Here is a 19,189-nt window from a genome sequence, read left to right as displayed (position 1 = left end):
GTAGGAAAAATAGGGCACCATGACACAAATTACTCCAACTCTCAAGGACAGGCAACCTAACCCGAGCTAATACGATTGGAAGAAGGCTATGGTTAGATGGCCTGATCCCTGTGAGAGACTACCATCTAGTGGTTGGTCTGTGCAGCACTAGCACAGAGCACAGTCTCAACTCACTGTCACTGCTGTTCCAATACTTTTTTAGGCTTCCCTCTATTAAAGGCCTGGTGCAGTCAAAAATTTGATTTTCCTCTGTTTTATATATATTTCCACAATATGAGGTTGGAATACTGTGAAATTGTAAAAGTTATGTTAATATTATTTTAGTGTAAGAGCTGTTTGAAAAGACCCGCCTGAAATTTCAGCCTGTTTTGGTGGGATGGAGTTTTGACCTGCCTGGTGACGTCACCAGGCAGTAAATTAGTTAATAGACCAATAAGAAAGAGAGTTCCAAACCTCTCTGCCAATAACAGCTAGTTTTCAGTTTTCCCCTCCCCACTCAGACCACTCTGAGACAGCCCTAGCAAAATTATTGCTTGAGAAATTGTTCTTTGCTAAGAAGCTATCTTGTTTTCTTTTGACCATGTTAATTGAATGCAATCACAGTAAGATACTTAATTATTACCCAGAAATGATTTGATATTGAGATAAAATGGCTGCATTGGATCTTTAACATAATGTTTTATTTTTCTGTCTTTCAGACCCACCATCGGTCCCCTCCTTGGCATCTCCTCCCTCTGCCTGCTCCAGTGTGTCCCAGACCCTGACCACCCAGAGCACCGTGAGGCCCCTGGAGGGCCCAGTCCAGCTGTTATTACCAGGGGCCCCGTCATGCCCAGAGCTGGACACATTGAGACAGACCCTGTATGGATGCCTGGACTCCAAGGAGGCCAGGGAGAAGTTCCTACAGGAGATTGTTAAGATGAGAGTGAAGCAGGAAGAGAAACTGGGGGTGGCGCTGCAGGCCAAACGCAGTCTTCAGCAGGTAAACCTCCCACTCAAGATCCAAAATGTCCGACCTTTGGCACAAAAATGAAAACAGTTTATTTATTGGTAGAGACATCATCTTTAGGACACAACAGAATATAGATTTTTTAATTACCCCACAGGAGCTGGAGTTTGTGAGGATGTCCAAGAAGGGGCGTCTTCGAGAGGCCATCGAGGCCAAGCGCAACCTGAGGAAAGAGATAGAACACCTGCACATGGAGTGGGACAGGAAGATGAGGGAAGCTGATGAGACCCGTGACCATCTGAAAAGAGAGCTGGAGAGAGAGATACAGATACGAGTCTGCGACAAAGGCTGTGAGGCTGAACGCCTGCGAGCCAAGTACTACACACAGGTGAGAAAGAACCAAGATCCTAATAATATAGCCTACATACTTAGGATATCATACAGAAAGAATCACACACACACACACACACATACATAATTAACTGTAGTTGAGTCAATGTATATGCTCCCTGACTGATGTGTATGTTCCTTTCCAGATTGAGGAGCTGCAGGTTCAGCTGCAGCAGGCAGAGGCGGACCGGGAGCAGCTGAGAGAGGAGCTGCAGCAGGAGAGGGAGGCAAGGCACAGCCTGGAGAGGGTGGTCAAGGACTTGCAGGCTCAGCTGGGAGGCCCACAGGACACCCCCATGACCCCCCAACACACTAACACAGAGACATACAGACAGACATAACACCCCAACGGATCCTAAAGGCGCATGCAGTGGACTGGACCCAGAGACTTAATGCAAGAGGGTGGATACAGACTGGATTGTGCCTCTTGTTAAGGGAAAGAAATTCAGCAAATTAAAGATGTTTGTGGGAGCAAAGTCAAGATGTTTTCATAGTATGAAAAGTACATCTTATGGTTACTGATATGGTTACTGATATGATAGAAATTGACATTATTATAATAATATATGAACTTCATAAGATGAACTGGATAGAAGCATGAATACGCATGATGTACAGCCTACAGATGATAAGAAATAAACTCCATAGAAGACACCTCACAAGTGACTTTAGAGCCCTCAGTCAGATTCCTGAAGCTGTTCAAGGATTTCCTTTTGGTATAAGCTATTTAAAAATGTAGAAATATAGCTACATAATGTTACTTGAATATAAAAGAGGAGTGATTGTTTTCATGAAATGACAGCAGCAGATGCAACTCTTGCTAGTGCCACACAATCTCGGTACACTTTAAGGTATTACAAACCACTGAAAACAATGGACACCAGTTGACCACTATTTACTTCATTCAATCGATCAGTTTGCTTAATTCTAATGTTTTCATTTTGAGGTTGTACAGGAAATGTTGCATGAGCAGCACTGCTATTCTACAGGCAATGCTCACATACATACATATTTACACATTCACATACGAACATATGGGCCTATGTATACCAGCTTCTCTACCGTGTGTATTTGTGTTCTTGTATTTAAAGCCTGAAGTATTTGGGATTGTGTGGTCTGGAATCAGTTCCACACACCTTTTGTTCTCATCTTAAATATTTTATGAAAGTGTTACTTTTTACAATCCTTACACAACTTAATTTGTTTTGTTTTTAAATTGTTTTGAGATACAGTATATTGTGTATGACACCAAACATTGTGACAAATGTTTAAATGTGCTTGCCCATGCTAGAATGGAGTTCCGCCCGGTAAATATGTTACCCACATAAAACAACTTTGATAAAACTTTCTCTTTGGTGAATTGAGGTATTTCCAGTTTTGTATCGAGTACTGTAAAATAATTTATATTCCGAAATATTTTCATGCTTGTCAATTATATGCATCATTCGTTTTTAGTCACTGGTTTTAGGGCTCTTTGAAAAAGCAACATGTGCTGTTTATATGAACGACATTTCTACATATATACAAAATATGGATCTATTTTTTTACTTTACAAAAAGGAATTGCACTGTTTAAAAATACAATTGCATTGATACAGACACACGCATTTAACTCCCTCTTATGTTTTTCAACTCACAAATTAACATGAACATAGAATTGAACAACATCATTTAATGACCTCTTGTGTAAATACAACGTTTAAGGATGATATTGTAAATACGATTTTTGTCGATAAGTTTGCTTGCTTCACACCTAAATTGCATATGAATATCATTTAGACTCTTACTTGAAACCAATAGAAACTCTATATTTGAAATGTTTATATTTTAGTTTCATTATTGTTCCCCTTCGATATCATCTGAAATCAATGGGCATTTATTAGAATGGATTATGGATAGAGAACATAAGCTTAAATATTGGTAATTGACCAATCAGTGGTCTTTGTGAGATGTAGACAAAAACAGAGAGAGAACATTTCAAATGTGCTCTTTATTTTCTTTCATCAAGGAGCATTTTCAGAAAATATATCTTATTTGATGTATCGTTAAGTGTCTACCAAAACCCTTACCAAAATCGATACCTGAAGACGATATCTCAGCATCAATTCCTTTATCAGGTTTCCCAATGCTAAAGCTCCTATTAGGATAAATATTACACCTTCTCTTGGTTTCATTCCTAGGTGCTCTCTGATGTATTGTAGAAGAAAATACTTTTATGTCTTATATACCAGCTACTATTATTATCTCCCCACTGAATACCTGTTGGGTACAATGTAATGACATTATACATTGTGTTTATGCTCTTGTTGTAGTTTTGTTTTGGAAGTGGGGTTTGTTTTTGCCGCTTGTTTCAGTGTATATTTTTTCTTTGGAAAACCTGTATAATACTCATTAAAAATCAAATCAACCATATTCACTATTGTGTTTTATATTTTATTACAGTCAGTGAGTGAGTTACACAAAGTGTAACACTGTTATGTATTCATATCTAAGAAACAGGGATAATTTTAAGGCGCAATTTGTAACTTCTTCATCCTCTGTGGATATGGGATAAAATGCAAAACAATTGATGCTCAGACAAAAACACACACACATACAGTATACAAAAACAAACATAAGCCAATCAGTGTGCAGAACATTCACAAAGACCATCCTCATTAGTCCTGTCGAGTCAATACATTTTTTTTTTTACCATAGATTATATTGTAGATTGCACCTGTTAATTAAAGACTTTGTTATCACTGATAGGTAAGTGTGTGTTTTTCATAATACAGACACCTAAAATACACAGCACAGAAAGATCCCTTTCATGTTAGTGTTATTACCTGCTGATTGCGTGGTAGTAATTGTTTATTGAGGGAAGTGCCCACAGTCTGCTGAGAAGGGGAGAGTTAGGCCTAGATTAAATCCGATCAAGCGTTAACCAGCAATAGCAGACACCCGATAGCAGGCACCCGCATAGCGGATGTTTTGGCGGCGTTGGAGGTGGAACTGCGTTGGAGCCGTCAAATTGGTGAGCAGCTGCCATTGCGATAATTTTCACGAAGCCACACCCACCCCACTGGAATTAGAAGTTCAGAACGAGAAAGTAAGTGTAGGTTATATAGAAATAATAAAATAATAAACTAAATGAGGATTTCTATAATCTTAATCGAGGTGTAGATTACATCTCACATTCCAGTGTTCGTACTTGCTGCATGGGATTTCTCTTAACGTGACTCCGTGCAGCCAATGGCAATGTCCACTTTAGGTATTATGCCAGGAGCCGCTTATGCGGATGTCGGCTAAAGGGGATCTGATTGAATAGAGCCCTTAATCTCATTTGTTTGACTGCAGCCTACACTCATAGTCATGCAACAAAAACTAACATCACATTCTTATCTGGGAGTGTCTTGGATATTCTGCATTCATCTACTCTATTGGACTCCCATTTTTTTGCCACTGAGTGAACATTCCTTTCCCATCACAACTCTTTCCCTTTCTTTAAGAGCATATTGTTAGTGTGAAAATCCCTCTTGGAAGGCAAGGCAGTGGCCTGCCTTAGCCCAGGATTACAGTTTGAGGAAGATTTAAGGGTTGACACGTGCTGCACACGTTTCCTCTCACTGCCACTTAGTGCATAACGCACTTGTGTGCACCGTAATGGATGCCTCACTGGGACCTCTGCTGTGGAATGTTTGATGAAGAATGGGATTGAATGGAGCAAACAGGCGCCTTCACTCCCTGTCCTATGTCTAGTCCTTCTGGAAACACACATATAAACTGAGGTGGTGGACCTAATAAGCTTTTTAACCATGCGTGAGAAAAGAGGATTCTGAAAATGGATTTACTTCCTGGATTATGGTATGGTAGGGAGTTTGTCTTGTCTTCAGGATATTAGTTTTGGATTGAACCACAGTCCAACTGGAGAGAGGAAGGCTGTGTGAGGGTGACACAGATGCTGGGTAGAGGACATGAGCAGGAAGCAGGTGTGTAGACCTAGCTAAATGATCTGTGCAGGAATGAACGTCAACTCAGCCATGGCACCGCTATCTCCAGGACTTTCTCCAGGACTGAGCTCCAACTCCACCCCACCAATGGCACCTCTATCTGGGCTGACTCCCACCAACACCCCACCGATGGCAGTGATATCTCCAAGACTGAGTCCCACCAACACCCCACCGATGGCAGCGATATCTCCAAGGCTGAGCCTCACCACCACCCTGGTGATGGCTCCCTCATCTCCCTTGTCTCCTGGACTGTTCTCCCCCTCTCTGTCCTCTCTGATCCCGGGGAGAAGGGCCTCCTCCCCCTTCAGCAGGTCCTCCTGCAGGTCCCCCAGCCCATCCATCATGACGTCCCCAAAGCTGTGGCAGAAAACCTCCATCTCCAGACTGGCAGAGGAGTTCTTCTGGATTGGTGGAAGCATTATAGCACAACCCAAATGGGGACTGGGTCAATATGGTAAGCTACTGATGGAGATATGATATTTGAAATATTTTTGTTTTTGTCTTCCCTCAAATGAGCTATTTACTTATTTGTGGGGGGGAAACCCACTGCTTTAAGTCATTAGCCATTGAGTGTCAACGAAATTGACAAAATAAGGATTATAACCTGCATATGGGAGCATACAGTGCCTTCAGAAAGTTCACAACCCTTTGACTTGTTCCACATTTTGTGGGATTAAAATTGATTTAATTATCTTATTTTTTTAAATGATCTACACAAAATGTTCTGTAATTTCAAGGTGGAAGAAAAATTCTAACATTTGTAAAAAAATATATATATATACACAGTGGGGGGAAAAAGTATTTAGTCAGCCACCAATTGTGCAAGTTCTCCCACTTAAAAAGATGAGAGAGGCCTGTAATTTTCATCATAGGTACACGTCAACTATGACAGACAAAATGAGAGAAGAAAAATCCAGAAAATCACATTGTAGGATTTTTTATGAATTTATTTGCAAATATGGTGGAAAATAAGTATTTGGTCAATAACAAAAGTTTCTCAATACTTTGTTATATACCCTCTGTTGGCAATGACACAGGTCAAACGTTTTCTGTAAGTCTTCACAAGGTTTTCACACACTGTTGCTGGTATTTTGGCCCATTCCTCCATGCAGATCTCCTCTAGAGCAGTGATGTTTTGGGGCTGTCGCTGGGCAACACAGACTTTCAACTCCCTCCAAAGATTTTCTATGGGGTTGAGATCTGGAGACTGGCTAGGCCACTCCAGGACCTTTGAAATGCTTCTTACGAAGCCACTCCTTCGTTGCCCTGGCGGTGTGTTTGGGATCATTGTCATGCTGAAAGACCCAGCCACGTTTCATCTTCAATGCCCTTGCTGATGGAAGGAGGTTTTCACTCAAAATCTCACGATACATGGCCCCATTCATTCTTTCCTTTACACGGATCAGTCGTCCTGGTCCCTTTGCAGAAAAACAGCCCCAAAGCATGATGTTTCCACCTCCATGCTTCACAGTAGGTATGGTGTTCTTTGGATGCAACTCAGCATTCTTTGTCCTCCAAACACAACGAGTTGAGTTTTTACAAAAAAGTTCTATTTTGGTTTCATCTGACCATATGACATTCTCCCAGTCCTCTTCTGGATCATCCAAATGCACTCTAGCAAACTTCAGACGGGCCTGGACATGTACTGGCTTAAGCAGGGAGACACGTCTGCACTGCAGGATTTGAGTCCCTGGCGGCGTAGTGTGTTACTGATGGTAGGCTTTGTTACTTTGGTCCCAGCTCTCTGCAGGTCATTCACTAGGTCCCCCCGTGTGGTTCTGGGATTTTTGCTCACCGTTCTTGTGATCATTTTGACCCCACGGGGTGAGATCTTGCGTGGAGCCCCAGATCGAGGGAGATTATCAGGGGTCTTGTATGTCTTCCATTTCCTAATAATTGATCCCACAGTTGATTTCTTCAAACCAAGCTGCTTACCTATTGCAGATTCAGTCTTCCCAGCCTGGTGCAGGTCTACAATTTTGTTTCTGGTGTCCTTTGACAGCTCTTTGGTCTTGGCCATAGTGGAGTTTGGAGTGTGACTGTTTGAGGTTGTGGACAGGTGTCTTTTATACTGAAAACAAGTTCAAACAGCTGCCATTAATACAGGTAACGAGTGGAGGACAGAGGAGCCTCTTAAATAAGAAGTTACAGGTCTGTGAGAGCCAGAAATCTTGCTTGTTTGTAAGTGACCAAATACTTATTTTCCACCATAATTTGCAAATAAATTCATAAAAAATCCTACAATGTGATTTTCTGGATTTTTTTCTTCTCAATTTGTATGTCATAGTTGACGTGTACCTATGATGAAAATTACAGGCCTCTCTCATCTTTTTAAGTGGGAGAACTTGCGCAATTGGTGGCTGACTAAATACTTTTTTCCCCCACTGTATATGAAAAATAAAACACTAATAGACTGTATCTTGATTGGATAAGTATTCAACCCCCTGAGTCAATACATGTTATAATTACCTTTGGCAGCGATTACAGCTGGCTTCTGGGTAAGTCACTAAGAGCTTTCCACACCTGGATTGTGCAACATTTGCCCATTATTATTTTCAGAAATCTTCGAGCTCTGTCAAATAGTTTGTTGATCATTGCTAGACAACCATTTTCAGGTCTTGCCATAGATTTTCAAACAGCTCCAACTTCGGCGGAAGTCGTGACACACTATTATTGCAGAGTGAGTCCATGCAATTTATTATGGGAAAGGGGATACCTAGTCAGTTGTACAACTGAATGCATTCAACTGAATTGTGTCTTCCGCATTTAATCCAACCCATCTGAAACAGAGAGGTGCAGGGGGCTGCCTTAATCGACATCCACATCATCGGCGGCCGGGGAACAGTGGGTTAACTGCCTTGCTCAGAGGCAGAACCTTTCGGTTACTGGCCCAACGCTCCTACCCATCAGGCTACCTGCGGGACTTGTTAAGCAGCTTTTTACTCCTGAACTTATTTAGGCTTGCCATAACAAAGGGATTGAATACTTATTGAGTCGAGACTTTTCAGCTTTTCATTTTTTATTAATTTGTAAACATTTCTAAAAACATAATTCCACTTTGACATTATGTGGTATTGTGTGCATGTCAATGACAAAAAAAACTCAATTTAATCCATTTTAAATTCAGGCTGTAACACAACATAATGTGGAAAAAGTCAAGGCACTGTATATTATAACACTTTCAATTGCCACCAACAATCTGGGGGTTCCCATCATAATAGAGTGAAAATGCAGGTAACATGCATAGATGATGGTTATATGGACTCCAGACAATCCTTGGAGATTAGACTGAGTGATACAGACTAGCGGGCAGTACGTGTCTCTCTCTACACCAGATCGCTGAGGAAGGTTACCTGCTCTTACTGTCATGCTCAACATTACAATACAAACATACATACTATACAAGCATGTCAAAGCCCACGTGACAGGAGGTCCTAATGGAAGTAGACACAATCAATTACAGTAGACAAAATCAATTAGTCAATGTAGGAGCATAAGATTTTCAAAGTGGAAATTGCCTTTAAAGCCTTTTAAAACTTTAAATACACTACAAGTTTGACATTTCCTGCAAGTTCCTTTGCAACAGGTTGATCAAATTAAGATCATACATCTGTATATGCCCTTACAAAAAAAACACATACAAAAATCAAGTGAAAAGCATATGTGAAAAAACATAATTTGCTCAAATTGAGCTTTAACTTATGTTGGATGTTTTCAGTGCATTTTGAACGCTTTCAGACGATGCGATAAAAAAAAATTTGCACTAAAATTACAAAAAGTTAACTTGAATTAAGTGATTAACTCTGACAGCGCTAATTTAATACACTATATATACAAAAGTATGTGGACACCTCTTCAAATTCGTTTCTGACAGGTGTATAACATCGAGCACACAGCCATGCAATCTCCATAGACAAACATTAGCAATAGAATGGCCTTAATGAAGAGCTCAGTGACTTTCAACGTGGCATCGTCATAGGATGCCACCTTTCCAGTCAGTTTGTCAAATTTCTGCCCTGCTAGAGCTGTCTCGGTCAACTGGAAGTGCTGTTATAGTAAAGTGGAAACGTCTAGGAGCAACAACGGCTCAGCCGCGAAGTGGTAGGCCACACAAGCTCACAGAACGGGACCGCCAAGTGCTGAAGCGCATAAAAATAATCTGTCCTCGGTTGCAACACTCACTACTAAATTCCAAACTGCCTCTGGAAGCAACGTCAGCACAACAACTGTTCGTTGGGAGCTTCATGAAATGGGTTTCCATGGCCGAGCAGCACCACACAAGCCTAAGATCACCATGCGTAATGCCGAACGTCGGCTGGAGTGGTGTAAAGCTCACCGCCATTGGACTCTGGAGCAGTGGAGTGATGAATCACGCTTCACCATCTGGCAGTCCGACGGACGAATCTGGGTTTGGCGGATGCCAGGAGAACGTTACCTGCCCGAATGCATAGTGCCAACTGTAAAGTTTTTCATAGTTCGTGCTAGGCCCCTTAGTTCCAGTGAAGGGAAATCTTAACCCTACAGCATACAATGACATTCTAGATGATTCTGTGCTTCCAACTTTGGGGAAGGCCCTTTCCTGTTTCAGTATGACAATGCCCCTGTGCACAAAGCGAGGTCCATACAGAAATGGTTTGTCGAGACCGGTGTGGAAGAACTTGACTGGCCTGCACAGAGCCCTGACCTCAACCCCATCGAACACCTTTGGGATGAATTGGAACGCTAACTGCGAGCCAGGCCTAATCGGCCAACATCAGTGCCCGACCTCACTAATGCTCTTGTGGCTGAATTAAAGAAAGTCCCCGCAGCTACGTGACAAGATGGCGTATTGAACACACAGCGGTGCGATTCACCTCAAGATAAAAACGTAATATTCAGTAAGTTAGACTAAATATTAGCACTTCATATACTCGTGGATAATAACATTCAATCTGGATAATAACACAAAACAAATCATAAGGCTAGAGAAATGTATCGACAAATATTACAACAACAAGCAACACTCAAACATTACGTAGGATAAACGAGGAGAATCAATCTCCAAGAGAAAACGCGACTCCTCGACGGATACAGATGATTTATGCTTTTCACCACTGGGACTGGTAAGTGTGGAAAGTGATCTGTTGAAGTCGATAAATGACAAACTGGGCATACTAAAGTTGGCCAGTAAGGATGTAAAGGAGTTGAAGGCGAGTCTTGAAATTAGTGACGAAAAAGCTGTGATAATGGATAAAGATACAAAAAAGTTAAAAGGTACAGTCACTAAGATAGAAACGGAGTTTAAGGAACTTAAAAAGGAGAACAACTTTCTGAGAGAAGCCTTACTAGACATACAGACTAGATCGATGAGAGAAAATCTAGTACTTATGGGTATCCAAGAAAAAGGAGAGATTACCGAAAAATTTGTGAAGGACTTCTTTCTTACAATGCTTCAAATCCCACTCGATGCTGTCGATAAAATCCAACTCGAATGTGTACACTGTTTCGGACAAAGAGGACAGAGATATGAGCGTCCAATCGTTGCCAAATTTGATTTCTTTAAGGATAACGTAATGGTTAAAAGCCTAGGTAAAAGACTTGCTGGCACGAAAATAGGCATGAATGATCCGTTCCCGAGGGAGATTGCAGAACGGTGCAAAGTTCTGTACCCAATCTTCAAGGAAAATAGAAGGTCTAACAGAACAGATAGATAGCAATAAAAACTGTAACATAGAGGCTCAGAATAAATTAGAGGAAAAACAAAAAGAAATGGAGAAACTTATTCAAGAAAGATCAAGTGTAATATATTATAAACATTTTAAAAAACTGGATGGAATATGGGGAAAAATGCACCAAATTATTTTTTTATCTTCAACATAGAAATGCTACCAAAAATAATTTACTGAAACTGGTTACAAATTATGGAGTCACCCATGATTCACAAAATTATATTTTGAAGGAGGAAGCAAAGTAATTTAAGCATGTGTTTTCGTTTCAGTCGCCTCCATCTCCTCTAACTGAAGCTAATTTTAGGGATTTTTTTTCTATTGATAATGTAAAATTAACAGCCATACGGAAAGACTCATGTGAAGGTGAAATTACAGAGGATGAACTTCTGGATGCATTTAAAGACTTTAAGTCCAGGAAAACTCCAGTCGAGGTATACCAAACCTTTTATGATATACTCAGAGGACCATTATTAGCATGTTTTAACCACTCCTATGTAAATGGTAGATTATCAGACACTCAAGAAGAAGGTCTGATTTCATTATTACTGAAACAGGATACAAGTGGGAAATATAAAGATCCAGTCCATTAAAAAAATTGGAGGCCCCTTACACTTCAGTGTTGTGATGCAAAAATTCTAGCAAAATGTATAGCGCATAGAATTAAAAAGGTATTGTCGGACATTATTCATTCTAATCAGACAGGTTTTTTACATGGGCGATACATTGGAGATAATATAAGGCACGTACTGGAAACAATAGAACACTATGAAAAATCTGGGAAACCAGGCCTGCTATTCATAGCAGACTTTGAAAAGGATTTTGATAAAGTACGACTGGAGTTTATATATAAATGCCTGGAGCATTTCAATTTTGGAGAATCTCTTATAAAATGGGTTTAAATCATGTATAGTAACACTAGGTGTAAAATAGTAAATAATGGCTATTTCTCAGAAAGTTTTAAACTGTCAAGGAGTAAAACAAGGTTGTCCACTATCGGCATATCGATTTATTATGGCCATCGAAATGTTAGCTATTAAAATCAGATCCAACAATAATATCAAGGGATTAAAAACAAAGGTGTCATTGTACACTGATGATTCATGCTTTCTTTTAAATCCACAACTTGAATCCCTCCACAGCCTCATAGAGGATCTAGATACATTTTCTAACCTCTCTGGATTACAACCAAATTATGATAAATGTACTATATCACGAATTGGATCACTAAAAAAATTTAATTTTACATTACCATGTAGTTTACCAATAAAATGGTCTGATGGTGATGTGGATATACTCAGAATACATATCTCAAATGAAATAAATGATCTCACTCCAATACATTTTAATAGAAAGTTAGCAAAAATAGATAAGATCTTGCTACAATGGAAAGGTACAGTTGAAGTCGGAAGTTTACATACATCTTAGCCAAATACATTTAAACTCAGTTTTTCACAATTCCTGACATTTAATCCTAGTAAAAATTCCCTATTTTAGGTCAGTTAGGATCACCACTTTATTTTAAGAACGTGAAATGTCAGAATAATAGTAGAGAGAATGATTTATTTCAGATTGTATTTATTTCATCACATTCCAAGTGGGTCAGAAGTTTACATACACTCAATTAGTATTTGGTAGCATTGCCTTTAAATTGTTTAACTTGGGTCAAACGTTTCGGGTAGCCTTCCACAAGCTTCCCACAATAAGTTGGGTGAATTTTGACCCATTCCTCCTGACAGAGCTGGTGTAACTGAGTCAGGTTTGTAGGCCTCCTTGCTCGCACACGCTTTTTCAGTTCTGTCCACACATTTTCTATATGATTGAGGGCAGGGCTTTGTGATGGCCACTCCAATACCTTGACTTTGTTGTCCTTAAGCTATTTTGCCACAACTTTGGAAGTATGCTTGGGGTCATTGTCCATTTGGAAGACCCATTTGCGACCAAGCTTTAACTTCTTGACTGATGTCTTGAGATGTTGCTTCAATATATCCACATAATCTTCCTTCCTCATGACGCCATCTATTTTGTGATGTGCACCAGTCCCTCCTGCAGCAAAGCACCCCCACAGCATGATGCTGCCACCCCGTGCTTCACGGTTGGGATGCTGTTCTTTGGCTTGCAAGCAACCCCCTTTTTCCTCCAAACATAACGATGGTCATTATGGCCAAACAGTTCTATTTTTGTTTCATCAGACCAGAGGACATTTCTCCAAAAAGTATGATCTTTGTCCCCATGTGCAGTTGCAAACCGTAGTCTGGCTTTTTTATGGCGGTTTTGGAGCAGTTGCTTCTTCCTTGTTGAGCGGCCTTTCAGGTTATGTCGATATAGGACTTGTTTTACTGTGGATATAGATACTTTTGTACCTGTTTCCTCCAGCATCTTCACAAGGTCCTTTGCTGTTGTTCTGGGATTGATTTGCACTTTTCGCACCAAAGTACGCGTCTCCTTCCTGAGCAGTATGACGGCTGCGTGTTCCCATGGTGTTTATACTTGCGTACTATTGTTTGTACAGATGAAAGTGGTACCTTCAGGCATTTGGAAATTGCTCCCAAGGATGAACCAGACTTGTGGAGGTCTACAATTTGTTTTCTGAGGTCTTGGCTGATTTCTTTTGATTTTCCCATGATGTCAAGCAAAGAGGCACTGAATTTGAAGGTAGGCCTTGAAATACATCCACAGGTACACCTCCAATTGACTCAAATTATGTCAATTAGCCTATCAGAAGCTTCTAAAGGCATGACATCGTTTTCTGGAATTTTCCAAGCTGTTTAAAGGCACAGTCAACTTAGTGTATGTAAACTTCTGACCCAATTACTTGTGTCATGCACAAAGTAGATGTCCTAACCGACTTGCCAAAACTATAGTTAACAAAAAAATTGTGGAGTGCTTGAAAAACAAGTTTTAATGACTCTAACCTAAGTGTATGTAAACTTCCGACTTCAACTGCAGATGGCAAAACAGTTGGGAAGATATTTTTGACGTACCGATTCCATGGCATAATGTTTATGAACTGATACTCAAAACGACGCCAGATTTAAAACTTCAAATTTTTCAATTTAAATTATTATACAAAATTATTGCTACCAATAGAATGTTATTTATATGGGGGATACAATCTACCCAGCTCTGCAGATTTTGCTGCGAAGAGACAGAATCATTAGATCATTTGTTTTGGTACTGTCCATTTGTAGCTTGTTTTTGGTCACAGGTCCAGGAATGGCTGAAGTATTGCAATATTTACCTGGAGCTAACCCTGCAGATAACACTACTGGGTGATCTGAAAAGTCATAGTCAATCGATCAATAATATAATAATACTTTTAGCAAAAATGTTTATTTTCAATTTAATCTGTAGAAACAATGAGAATAGAAGGGTTCAGAACTTTTGTGAAACATCACAGTACAGTTCAAAAATATATGGCAAATAGAAATCCAATGTGGATGGTGTTAAGAGATAGATGGGAGGTGTTGAATGGAGCTGAAGGATGGGACTAATAACAACTAACAACAACTAATAACAACAAGATAACTAATGTAAAGCATACTGTGTCTATAATCAGGGGTGCACATAACTGGTACGCAGGTACGCAAGCGCGACAAAAATCAGGAATGCGTAATGCCACTTGTGTTACTACGCGCCTTTGCGTACTTGACCGATCTTCTCATCTAACTTTACACATGACATGTTGCTTGTCAACTACTGTCAGGGATGTCCAAAAAGCAACAGACATTAAGCAGGTTCTTTGGCGTTTCGCCACCTACAAAGAAACGCCAACTGGAGCCAGAGCAGAAGAAAATACTTTTGTTCGGAAAAGTGGCTCCAAGATGTGCAGTGGCTTGAAGCTAACGATGAGCGCACTGAAATGTGGTGCAATATTTGCCGCTCAAATCCACATCTAGCAGACAAAACAGGTGCATTTTATAAAGGCTCAAAGAATGTCAAACATCCTTTATTTGACAAACATGAAAAGAGCAAGGAGCACACGAATGTGGCGCAAGCCATTGCTAAAAGCTAGCCGAGAAGAAATGTCCAGTCGCCCACTTGCCAGATGGCGAGACAAGCTGAATGAAGAACAGCGGCAAGCTCTGTTTAATATTTTTCTCCTCGCCTTCCATAAAGATAAACACGCACGTCCCATGTCTTCCTATTCTGAGGATGTTCCTTTACTGAAGCGGCTAGGAGTAAATGTCGGAGGTGCATATCATTCACGTGAAGGGTGCACACGGATCATGCAGAGCATCGCTCACACCATCAGCGGAGAGTTACGAGCAAAGTTGCAGTCTGCTGAATTTTGGGGGCTGCTTTTTGATGGATCTATGGACATCACAAAAACTGAGCAGGAAATCGTTTACATTGTGTCTGTGTCCAGCAACGGAGAGTTTACTTCGGACTTTATTGGACTGATTGAATTGGGTGCTGACCGAACCGCGCAGGCCATAACAGACGGACTTGTGAGACTTTTCCAGGACACAGGCTTGGATGACTGGACAACAAAGTTGGTCGCTGTGTGCACAGACAGGGCTGCTGTCAACGTAGGTATCTACAACGGCGTTGTGCCAAAACTCCGGCAACTTGCTGCGGTTGGAGACTCCCTTGTGCACATTCTGTGCACCGCACACACACTGGAGAATTGCGCGAAATCAGCTGATCGCAATGTTCCTTACTGTGAGATATTTAATCGCTCTGTGGTAAAGCTGCTGCTGTTTAATTTACAAAAGCAAAAAAAACTGCTGCACCGAATAAGCTATGTGAAGAAAATGGGATCTCCTTTGTGAAACTGGGTAAGTTTCATAATATCTGATGGTCTGCATGGAGGCATGAAACACTGTTAAAAATATCAAGACTTGCCAGCCATTAAAATGCAACTGGTTACGAGTGATAACAGTGACTTGCAGCATATCTGCACAGAGCGTTTTCAGTGCTTTCTGTCAAACATGCTTGACATTTGCAACATTTTGAAGACCACATCAATTAGGTTTCAGAAGGAAAAGCTGACCATTGGAGAATGTAAGGATGAACTCATGGTGGCCATTGGACAGTTCACACTTCTGCTTGATGGTGAAAGCCACAGGGCACACACTGTTTCCAATGCTGATGCTGACAGAGACAAGACACACATACTCAGGGGGTTAATTGAAGAGTTTGAAATCAGATATGACTCCCTCAAGTCATGTGATCATTTCTCTGTATTTGATCCTTCAACATGGCCTCAGGAAATGCAAGACCTCCACAGTTTTGGAAACACAACAGTTTGCATCATTCTCAAGAAATATGAGGCCACCTTGCAACTTGACAAAGATACCACTGTGACAGAATGGATGCGCTTAAAGCAGGCAGGAAAACGCCTGGGAGCCTCTTCTGTGTATGACTTGGTCCAAATAGTAAATACAAGTAACCCAGATGCTTACTCCAACATCAACAAGGTGGTTAAGCTGTCTCTTACACTGCCTTTAAGCAGTGCAGCTTGTGAGAGGGGATTCTCACATCTCAACATAATAAAAACCAAGTACAGATCTCGTCTGTCACATGCTCGTCTCTCAGCCCTGATGCACATTCACCTGTCAAAGCAGACCACAGAGACATTTGACCCAAAGCCTGCTGTTGACCTGTGGATGGAGACAGCTAATTGGAGGCTCAACCAAGGACAGGGAGGTGCATCTGCAGCATCTTCATCATCTACCATGCAGGAAGCTGAAGCAGAGGACAGTGGGGGCGACACTGAGGAGGACAGTGGGGGCGACACTGAGGAGGACAGTGGGGGCGACACTGAGGAGGACAGTGGGTGCGACACTAAGGAGGACAGTGGGGGCGACACTGAGGAGGACAGTAGGGCGACACTGAGGAGGACAGTGGGGGCGACACTGAGGAGGACAGTGGGGGCGACACTGAGGAGGACAGTGGGGGCGACACTGAGGAGGACAGTGGGGGCGACACTGAGGAGGACAGTGGGGGCGACACTGAGGAGGACAGTGGGGGCGACACTGAGGAGGACAGTGAGGAAGACTGCACTTATTAAGACCACGCTACATATGGGGTGAGTACCAGACACCATCTGCTGGAACTCACCTGAGTAACTCACTGAAAAAGTTATGTGCACCCCTGGCTATAACAGCCTCCACTCTTCTGGGAAGGATTTCCACTAGATGTTGGAACATTGCTGCGGGGACTTTTTTTATATATATATTTTGTTATAGTTTATTTTTATTATTTTTTTGGGGGGGGGTAGATCAGCTTTAATATTGCAGATAGATGTTAACTTCATTCAATGTAATTGTCTGCATCACTTCCAATTCCCCATATGTTTTTTTTTCTCGCAAATATATATATACATATATAAATTATATATACATATACATACATATACACATACATACATATACATACATATATACATATCCTTTAAAAATATATATTTCCCTTTATTACTTTCCAACCCCACCACCCCTTCCCTAATTGGAGTAAACTAGTGAACAACAACACTTAGGCCTCTACTTCCAGCTTATACATACTATATACATTTTATGGACACAGTCAATTTTACAATAATTCTATTTTTTTGTTTTTACTCCTGAACTTCCTCTACCCTCAACCTCTCCGATCATTTTCATGATGTCCATCCGGTTTGCTTCTATATGCCATATCTTTCTAACTGTGCTCTTTCACAAAAGCTCTCAACCTATAACCTATATACTTATTATAGACAGGGGTGCACATAACTTTTTCAGTGAGTTACTCAGGTGAGTTCCAGCAGATGGTGTCTGGTACTCACCCCATATGTAGCATGGTCTTAATAAGTGCAGTCTTCCTCACTGTCCTCCTCAGTGTCGCCCCCATTGTCCTCCTCAGTGTCGCCCCCACTGTCCTCCTCAGTGTCGCCCCCACTGTCCTCCTCAGTGTCGCCCCCACTGTCCTCCTCAGTGTCGCCCCCACTGTCCTCCTCGGTGTCGCCCCCACTGTCCTCCTCGGTGTCGCCCCCACTGTCCTCCTCAGTGTCGCCCCCACTGTCCTCCTCAGTGTCGCCCCCACTGTCCTCCTCGGTGTCGCCCCCACTGTCCTCCTCGGTGTCGCCCCCACTGTCCTCCTCGGTGTCGCCCCCACTGTCCTCCTCGGTGTCGCCCCCACTGTCCTCCTCGGTGTCGCCCCCACTGTCCTCCTCGGTGTCGCCCCCACTGTCCTCCTCGGTGTCGCCCCCACTGTCCTCCTCAGTGTCGCCCCCACTGTCCTCTTCAGTGTCGCCCCCACTGTCCTCCTCAGTGTCGCCCCCACTGTCCTCTGCTTCAGCTTCCTGCATGGTAGATGATGAAGATGCTGCAGATGCACCTCCCTGTCCTTGGTTGAGCCTCCAATTAGCTGTCTCCATCCACAGGTCAACAGCAGGCTTTGGGTCAAATGTCTCTGTGGTCTGCTTTGACAGGTGAATGTGCATCAGGGCTGAGAGACGAGCATGTGACAGACGAGATCTGTACTTGGTTTTTATTATGTTGAGATGTGAGAATCCCCTCTCACAAGCTGCACTGCTTAAAGGCAGTGTAAGAGACAGCTTAACCACCTTGTTGATGTTGGAGTAAGCATCTGGGTTACTTGTATTTACTATTTGGACCAAGTCATACACAGAAGAGGCTCCCAGGCGTTTTCCTGCCTGCTTTAAGCGCATCCATTCTGTCACAGTGGTATCTTTGTCAAGATGCAAGGTGGCCTCATATTTCTTGAGAATGATGCAAACTGTTGTGTTTCCAAAACTGTGGAGGTCTTGCATTTCCTGAGGCCATGTTGAAGGATCAAATACAGAGAAATGATCACATGACTTGAGGGAGTCATATCTGATTTCAAACTCTTCAATTAACCCCCTGAGTATGTGTGTCTTGTCTCTGTCAGCATCAGCATTGGAAACAGTGTGTGCCCTGTGGCTTTCACCATCAAGCAGAAGTGTGAACTGTCCAATGGCCACCATGAGTTCATCCTTACATTCTCCAATGGTCAGCTTTTCCTTCTGAAACCTAATGGATGTGGTCTTCAAAATGTTGCAAATGTCAAGCATGTTTGACAGAAAGCACTGAAAACGCTCTGTGCAGATATGCTGCAAGTCACTGTTATCACTCGTAACCAGTTGCATTTTAATGGCTGGCAATAGTCTTGATATTTTTAACAGTGTTTCAT

General features: G+C 41.7%; 1 protein-coding gene and 1 pseudogene across 2 annotated transcripts in view; both read left to right on the top strand.

Moving 5' to 3' along the window:
* The window catches only part of LOC311138699 (ski oncogene-like), a 49,977-nt gene extending 46,234 nt beyond the window's left edge, over window positions 1-3,743 (top strand). Inside the window, exons 5-7 of the mRNA XM_084173488.1 lie at window positions 699-982; window positions 1,107-1,337; window positions 1,486-3,743. Of these exons, the coding sequence (XP_084029614.1) occupies window positions 699-982; window positions 1,107-1,337; window positions 1,486-1,680 (710 nt within the window). The 3' untranslated portion in view covers window positions 1,681-3,743. The remainder of the gene's footprint in view (window positions 1-698; window positions 983-1,106; window positions 1,338-1,485) is intronic.
* Window positions 3,744-5,339: 1,596 nt separating this feature from the next.
* The window catches only part of LOC311138334 (1-phosphatidylinositol 4,5-bisphosphate phosphodiesterase eta-2-like), a 35,038-nt pseudogene continuing 21,188 nt past the window's right edge, over window positions 5,340-19,189 (top strand). Inside the window, exon 1 of the transcript in view lies at window positions 5,340-5,781. The product of the transcript in view is annotated as a 1-phosphatidylinositol 4,5-bisphosphate phosphodiesterase eta-2-like (transcript). The remainder of the gene's footprint in view (window positions 5,782-19,189) is intronic.

The sequence above is a fragment of the Coregonus lavaretus genome, assembly GCF_964263955.1.
Source record: "Coregonus lavaretus genome assembly, chromosome: 12".
NCBI classification, from domain to species: domain Eukaryota; kingdom Metazoa; phylum Chordata; class Actinopteri; order Salmoniformes; family Salmonidae; genus Coregonus; species Coregonus lavaretus.
Note: the sequence above shows the minus strand (reverse complement) of the source record. Positions and strands in the feature narration are given on the sequence as shown.